Source organism: Tigriopus californicus, chromosome 11, assembly GCF_007210705.1.
Source record: "Tigriopus californicus strain San Diego chromosome 11, Tcal_SD_v2.1, whole genome shotgun sequence".
NCBI classification, from domain to species: domain Eukaryota; kingdom Metazoa; phylum Arthropoda; class Copepoda; order Harpacticoida; family Harpacticidae; genus Tigriopus; species Tigriopus californicus.
The window spans coordinates 8,471,471-8,479,193 of NC_081450.1; the positions used below are offsets into that span (position 1 = coordinate 8,471,471).

The window sequence follows — 7,723 nt, forward strand, 5'->3', positions numbered from 1 at the left end:
GCCGTTTCTTGGACTCTGAGACAATACTAGACAATATGGATTACTACAAACCAATGCGGGATGCATACATCCAAAAGGAAATGTACCCAACGGAGTACAGGAAGGACTACTTCCCGAAAAGCGTCCAAAACGACTCGCTGAAAATTGGCCCCAAGGCTCCCTGTATTCCCCGCTTCGTCACCAAAATCGAAGGCAATGCCGTTGAAGAAGGAGCTCGAGTCTTTTTTGAAGGCATTGTTGATTCTCAACCTCAGCCAATCTTTAGTTGGTATTTCGACGACGAAGAAGTGGTTCCTGGGGAACGAGGCTGGGAGGATGTGGAGATTCACCACTCAAGAAAAATGTCCACCTTCATCATTCGCTATGCACGGGAACATCACATGGGCAAGTACACGCTGGTGGCGCAAAATCGTTTGGGACATGACATCTCGAACTGTGATCTAATAGTGCGGAAAAAGCAATTCCCACCTGTGTTCTGGAAGCGCCTGGTAGACACGGAGACATCTTCAGGTGCTAGATTGGTGGCAGAAGTGGAGGTGGGTGGCTGGCCTCTCCCCGAGGTCACTTGGTATAAGGAGGATGAAATTGTGACGAGCCAGGTGCACACCGAAAATTACAATGGATTTCCCAACAGATATGTACCCGAGCGAAGGATCGAGGTCAAGCAGATCGACCATATCCGTTACAGTTTGGTATTCCATAGGATTAGTGAAAGTGATTCGGGAATCTACACGTGTCAGGCTGTCAATCCTTTGGGTGAAGCCTTGTGTGAGGCGGAATTCATCATTGGACCGGGCGAAGGTAGTGTGGAAGACTTGTACCTTCCCGAGAAGTGGTTGACCGGTAACCGACTCTCATGGAAAATGGAGGACCAGCGACTCAAGCCCTGTGTTGGATACCAAGAACCGGAACTCAGCCCAGAAGATGTAGCCAACATGACCAAGAATGCCTCCAGCACGCCCCTACCGCGAGCTATGGAATACTTGGCCAGTCTGCCAGATTATGAACCCACTCCTCTGTCAAAAATGGGCCTGACCCCCCTATCGTTTACCCCAGAGAGTGCTCTTCAAGGTATTCAAAAGCGACCCTCTGGAACGGGTGGCACTGCGCCTCGGCCCTCCAAGTTTACTCCGGGCGACATCAATCATCGCGGGTACCGTTGCGACGACACGGGTAGAATCCTGCCCATTTGGAAAAACCCCTTGGACCCGCACGGGCGGGATCCCGCTTTCATGGAGTACATGACAGTACCCATGGACTTCCCCCCTGCTAATGCACCTCCACCAGAGGTCGACGGACCCCACGGACCTCCTTATTGGGAGTCGGACGAGACCATTCAAAAACTGTACGAGATGTTACGAAACATGGGATGGAGAGTGGATGTAAACGAGATCAGGAGCGATCGCGTCGGCAATAAGGCTCAAGCTCGGAAGCAAGAGACCGACGGGCCAACCTATTTGCAAGAACAGGTCAAGGCCAGGAGGCAAGTGATGCAAAATACTCCTAGACGTGGCGACCATGCACGCGATGAATGGGAGGAGCGCTTAAATGCGAACGTCCCAGGGGCGCAAGGCAATGCGGAGGACTTCACCAACCAGTTCATGTCCCAGTTGCGGACCGACAACGCAATCAGGTCCTCTTCTAGTGCTCAAGAATCTCATTTCATGCACAGCTCTTCATCTCGAGACTCGCCTCCAAGCTTACCTCCTAAGACCAAGATCATGTTCTCTCCTTCCCGTCAGGTTTTCTCACCCACCAACGAGAGCGAAGTCTCTTCCGTGACCACTTCAACCAACACTGTCGAGTTCATCCCCGTCAAGGAGAAGGCCAAGATGATTGCCATGCAACAAGAGCAAATCGTTCGCAAAGAGGAGGTCCGGCGGCAAGAGGGAAAGGAGGAAGGTCTCAAGGGCGGTGTTCGGATATTGCCCCCATCACCCGTGACTGTTCGAAAAGAATACGTAACGGACGATGGAAGTTTCCTAATGGAGGAAGAGACTCAAATGCAATCGTCTTCATCTCACAGCTATTCATACTCGGCGGCGTATGGACAGTCCTCCACCACGACGATAATCAATGGCCAAGTTGAGAGCCAAGGCTCATCATCGGTGAGCTCAATGTTTATGAATAACAGTCACCGTATCTAATGAGACTTGTCATTTTCAATTCCAGTTCCCAGGAAATATTCCAGTTCTAGAAGACAAATATTCCGTGGCGGAAAATTTGGAGGAGCTTGCAACGGACACGCACAACCCATATCAAGATGAGACCTTTGCTGACGATCAGAGTGGAGAGGGATTCGAGCATGATTTTGATCGGCGTCACATTCAACCTGAGGATGTATTACTTCTTCAACAAGAACATACCAAGCGTCAAGAAATGATGAGAAGTCAGGAGACAAGCATCAGCTCGGCTGAGGCTCAAGTCCGTAATCGAAAAACCTCGTTTGAGATGGAGCGGCTAGAATTGGAGCCTCGAGTTCAATTCAAAGAAGACGGAAGGAATCAAGTAACACAATAAAAATGATGATGATAATAATAATGATAGCATCCAGTTTCCATCGCAATTCATGACGATTGTCTCAATGATTGCAGTTGGTCTATGGGTCAGGGTCCAAATCTACTCCAGCCACTCCCTCCTCTCAACGGAGATTTCGGGCTCCCTCCCAATCATCAATGACGGACGATGACGATCGCATTCACTATAGAGAGCCTCCAACGGAACCTTTCAAGCCTGGATTCTACAAGAAGCCGAACAACAATCCACAGAAAAATTTCAATCCCTCATTTAGACTGCCTCATGAAAGGAGGAAGAAGAGCGAGGTCAAATTTGCTTCTCCACTTCGAGTGGATGACTACGATGGTGACACCGAGTTCTGACACACCTGACACACCATCCAAAGAACCTAACCCAGATCTGGTGGATGGATGATCCTTCAATCTCACATGAGCATCGTTGACTAACTATAATTAATCACGGACTAAATTTCAAGCCTTCAGAATAAATAACCCCGTATCTTGACCGACTGAGTGCAGTGCGAATATTCACCCAGTAAAAGAAGTCTCGCTGAAAAGGTCGAGTTTGAATGTGAACAAGAGATTAATAATAAACCTGATTTACACATAGCACTATTTGATCAATGAAATTTCTTCCATTTTTGGTGCAACAAATGTAAACGGTTAATAATGATAACAAACGCTCTGGAAAAAAAATATGATCACAAAACTTGGATTCAAAATAAAGGCTGTCCTTGGCCAATTAGATTGAAGACACTTTCCCATTTAAGGCAGATTTTTTGGGGCTGGAATGGACTTGGGGCAACTCTCTCACGGAGTTGGTTGAGGCTCTCGAATCGATTGAAGCCGATCGCGGCCGTGTGTCTTTTGCTTGTCCAGGCCGCGACAACGACATCCGCGGCACAGCCGGATAATCCACATTGGAATCCTGAACATCGCCAAAGATTTCGTAATACCTGCTTGTCATATCACACACATCTTCAATGTTATCATCCACTCGATGCTCCAAGTCCAATTTGATGGCTCCTCGAAGCGCCGAGAGATACTTGACCGCCTCGTGGTGGCCAAGCTCTTGGAAGCTGTCGCCATTCACGGCCAGAATCACATCACCCGCTGAAATCTTCTGGCAACGGCCCACAGCAGTGTGAGAAAACACCTCGGATATCATGATGGGTAAACCGTGCTCTTTGCCACCCAAAATGGCCATACCCAACTCTTCGGAATCGTTCTTGTGAATGTGCACTTGCTTGATGCGGCTTTTCGGGTCAGTGAATGATTCTTTTCTGTCATTTTCATGCGGATCATGAGCTCGAGAAGAATCCTTGATACGCTGCTTGGCGTAGCACATGTTCGAGATTGTCTTGGATCGCTGGAGATGCATTTCGGTCTCAATTTGGTTCCAAACCTTCTGCTTGTGCTCCTGACTTGTTCCATTGGCTAGCAAAATTTGGATCTGCTGAATTCTACCGGCTAGTTCCTTGTCCAAGTATCTGGAGTCCAGACGGGCACCAACCAACTCGCTCTCAAGCTCTACCTGACTCTTTCGGAGTCGGATATTCTCCTCTTCCAGATTCTTGGCCCTCTCCTCCATCTTCTTGGCGTTCCAATCCACACGCTGAATGATGGCCATTTCGTTGGCTAGTTTGAGTTGGATATCTGCACACATCTTTTCCTCGCCCGATGCATCTCGGTCCTTCGACATGTTTGGAGCCTTTAGCTTCTGGTTTTCCATTAAGGATGATTGAAGCTTGCACACCAGGTACTTCTTTTCGGACTCCACTTTGGCCAAGGTGGCTTTGGATTCGGCCAATTCCTCTCGTAGATGAATGAGTTCAGCTTCGTGTTTGGCATTTTGTTGAATAATGGTTTGTGCTTTGTGTAGAACTTGGACGAAGCATGATCCCATATTGGCCAGGACCTTCCGATTGGCTTCGTATAGATCATAGATTTCATATTCTTCCGTCACAGACTTGAACAACTCGTCCATGCTCACAAAAGATTTGTCGAACTCTTTCTCCAAGAGATCCATCCACTTAAAGCCGGCCATGCTTGTGCTCACTTGGTGGGTCGAAAAGGTCATGACTAGGCCTTTGACTTTGGATGCTTGCACTGCCTAGGATTGCTGAGATTCCCCCAGACTTTCCCTATCTCACTTCACTTCATCAAGTGAATCACCACCAATACCAATACGAAAAGGCTCCTCCAGCCTCTCTTTTCCTACTCAGTTGCCATCATAGTGCTCCATCCATTATCCATATCAGTCGCCGTTTGTCGTCGTACACGTTACAGTCTTGCAGAGCTCTGGTGTGACGTCACGCCACCACCCAGGACTACTCCAAAGTGGACAAAACACCAGCGAGAACTAGCCTTGGGCTCTGTTTGCTGAGATTGAAGTCATCCAATTCATTACTAGTCTTGAAATCAACCTAGTAGATCGTATCCCTGCACCCACAATCCCGGCCCTTATTCCATTCAAAGAAACTGATCCCACTGCTCGAGTCTTCCCGGCCAAAAAAGTAAATGTAGAAAGACATCAAAATGGCTCTTCTTCACTTCTCTCTCGCGCCCTTTAGAGCCCTAATCTATTCGCAAAAGTCATGTATCGGTGAACCACGGTTTCTGGTCTGATGTTATCTCCTGTTTAAACTGGACAAAGAAGCACTTTGAACTTTAGCAATCGAACTAACAGATGCCACCGAACTTCACATACTCGTACCTCCCTGGACGGGTGTAAAATGCCAAAGATCATGCTTGCGATCAAGGAACCTTCCGAACCAAGTAACCTTCCTATAATATCAAGATGTAGAAATAGATAACCTTACAACAATTTTCACACTTCGCCCTAAGATTCAGTTGCTGGGAACTCTTATTATTCATCCATCTCCAAAGTTCCAATGTTGGCTTCTAAGGTTGGGTTGTCAGAGCGACTCAAAGGCGTAGCCAGCTGTTTTGTTGCACTTGCCAATCCGCCAAGGCACGAGGTGCTTCACTCGTCTAAACAATCCAGCTAAACTTTTTGTGGCTACGCCATCGACGAATTGTCACCGTACCATGTTTGGATCAAGGTTGGAATCCAATTGGGAAAGAGTGGAGCACGCGTTGCATTTGAGAGATATGTGCTTCAATGCCTTCAAAAGCGAGGATCTCTGTGACCTAACCCTCACGTCATTGCCCACCAATCAAAGCTTTCTCACCCACAAAGTAGTGATTGCGGCCTTTTCGGAGTTATGGCGAAGCAATATCTCAGGAACAGATATTCTCAAGATCGAGGCCTCGCCCGAAGAGGTCAAGACACTTTTGAAATACATGTATACCGGCTTCATTGACGTCAATGATTCTTCCTCATGGGAGGGATTCCAACGCCTGGTGGACCAATACCAAATTTATCTCTCACTGAAAGTTCAAAAGAAGTTCTCAAGGCTCTACCGGACCGAGAAGACTTGCCCGTGGTTCTGCGCCACATGTGGACGAAATTGGTCCCGACCAGATCACGCCGTGGCCCATGCGAAAAATGTCGGGCATCACCAAGTCAAATGTTCCAAGTGTCATCGAGCCGTTCCCCTCTTGGACGACTTGGAGTCCAGTACAAACCCGTCTATGTCTAGCCATCTTTGCTACTGTGATTTGGGCCAAAGGCTCCAACCCCAGGGCGGCGAGGGAGACCCAAATGAGGTAGATGAGGACAACGGAGAGGACGAGGATTGGGGTTCGCCTACAGCCAGTATGATTATGCCTGAATTGATCCTTCAAGAAGAGGATCCGGAAGTCGAGGAAGAGGACGACGACGACGACGAAGACGGCGAGGGTGAACATGAAGAGGACCATGAAGATGGTAATGGAGAGGATCGGGAGGAACATGATGAACCTGAAGAGCGGCGAAACCGAAAAGAGCAAACTTTGAAGCAGCCAATCCTGCTTAAGAACATGAAATCAAAAACAAATGACAGGACAACGGGTTTCTCTTATCCACCCTCCAGCCGAAAGGAGCAGGAGCAAATAAGGAACAAGAAAAAATATCTTTGTAGTTTATGTGGAAGTACCCTGACGGGTAAGACAGCCTATAACCGTCACCAGGTATTGTAGCCTCCGAATGATCACGCAACTTTGGAGATCTAACTTTCATCCCTTCTTTCAGTTGATCCATACTGGCAAACGCCCATTTTCATGTGATATTTGTGGCAAGTCTTTCACCCAGAACATGAGGCTGACAGTACATTCACGTTCTCATACAGGTATGTCTATCAAAACTTCACAAGTTGTTTGCCTAACAGTCACCATTAGTAACCCAATTTCAATTTTAGGCGAGCGACCTTTTCTTTGCTCTCTCTGTGGAAAGACCTTTGTGGAGAGTTGCAAATTGAATCGTCATCTACAGCGGGTACACATGGCAAACAAAGACGGAAACCCTTTGATCCCCGGCCAGCCTGTAATCAACACAGAAAAGTTCATTATGCCGATCTCGTCACATCTTAAGCGGCAGCAAAATGTAATAACGGGAAACAAAAAAGGCTTGAAGCCAAATGTAATCAAATAAAAAAAAAAAAGCAAAAATGTTTTGCTTGCTTCACTGGCCTATTAGCAATTTTATCTCAACTTCCCACCAATGGACCGGGTTACCAGATGGTCAGCACTGGAAAAAACCTTGCTTGACTGATGGGGTTGATGTGGACTTAGAAAGTGAGATTGACAATGAAACAAATGCTGGAAAATGTCTAGACATTGTAGGAGTTAAAACGCAAGTAAATAATGGTTTTTCTCATCGTTTTACATACCAAGGGAGATGATGAAGACAAAAACTGGAGTTTTGACCCAAAGGCCTGCCATAATTATTGGAAGCAGTCAAGCTTGTAAAAAGATGACGAACAAAAACTCAAAACTTGTCTAAAAAATGTTTGGTCTCCTGCCGTTTCTAATAAACACGGATCTCTAATCTCTATTACTTCAGATTTCTGCGAAAAAGAGCAAAAAAAACTCTAAGAAACCTCTGCAGATTTTTTCAACAAAAGATCCTAAAACGTAAAAACCCTAAATCTGTTGGGAATTTTGAGACTTTAGCCCAAGATTTTTTCAGATCCATCCAATCCATAAGAGTCGTGAAAAAAACAGAGAGGGCATTGGTCGCTTATGATCTGACTTGATATATTTTCTAGTATGTTCTTGCGTGTAAATTTTGTTCAAAGACAAACCAGCTATTTTTCAGGACCCCC

At 46.7% G+C, this 7,723-nt stretch overlaps 4 protein-coding genes across 5 annotated transcripts in view; 3 read left to right on the top strand and 1 right to left on the bottom strand.

The window, feature by feature from the left end:
• The window catches only part of LOC131890747 (uncharacterized), a 5,987-nt gene extending 5,957 nt beyond the window's left edge, over positions 1-30 (top strand). The window contains exon 5 of the mRNA XM_059240158.1: positions 21-30. Within this exon, the coding sequence (XP_059096141.1) occupies positions 21-30 (10 nt within the window). The remainder of the gene's footprint in view (positions 1-20) is intronic.
• LOC131889906 (uncharacterized) lies at positions 1-3,022 on the top strand (the record flags this gene model as incomplete). The annotated part of the gene is given in 3 exon segments (XM_059239130.1): positions 1-2,108; positions 2,173-2,508; positions 2,595-3,022. Coding segments are annotated over 3 exon segments (2,694 nt in total). The 3' UTR covers positions 2,880-3,022.
• A 104-nt stretch (positions 3,023-3,126) lies between these two features.
• Positions 3,127-4,809, bottom strand: LOC131889908 (Golgi-associated PDZ and coiled-coil motif-containing protein-like). Its single transcript, XM_059239132.1, has one exon. The coding sequence runs from the start codon at positions 4,594-4,596 to the stop codon at positions 3,259-3,261; it is 1,338 nt and encodes a 445-aa protein (XP_059095115.1). The 5' UTR covers positions 4,597-4,809; the 3' UTR covers positions 3,127-3,258.
• A 648-nt stretch (positions 4,810-5,457) lies between these two features.
• Positions 5,458-7,065, top strand: LOC131889907 (zinc finger protein 883-like). Of its 2 annotated transcripts, none has more exons than XM_059239131.1 (3): positions 5,458-6,590; positions 6,652-6,748; positions 6,818-7,065. In XM_059239131.1, exons 1-3 carry the CDS (start codon positions 5,568-5,570, stop codon positions 7,048-7,050), a joined length of 1,353 nt encoding a protein of 450 aa, XP_059095114.1. In that variant the 5' UTR covers positions 5,458-5,567; the 3' UTR covers positions 7,051-7,065. The 2 variants fall into 2 exon arrangements, 1 of the variants encoding a protein (XP_059095114.1); XR_009374249.1 differs by having other exon boundaries at positions 5,526-6,564; positions 6,818-7,061.
• The last annotated feature ends 658 nt before the right edge of the window (positions 7,066-7,723 follow it).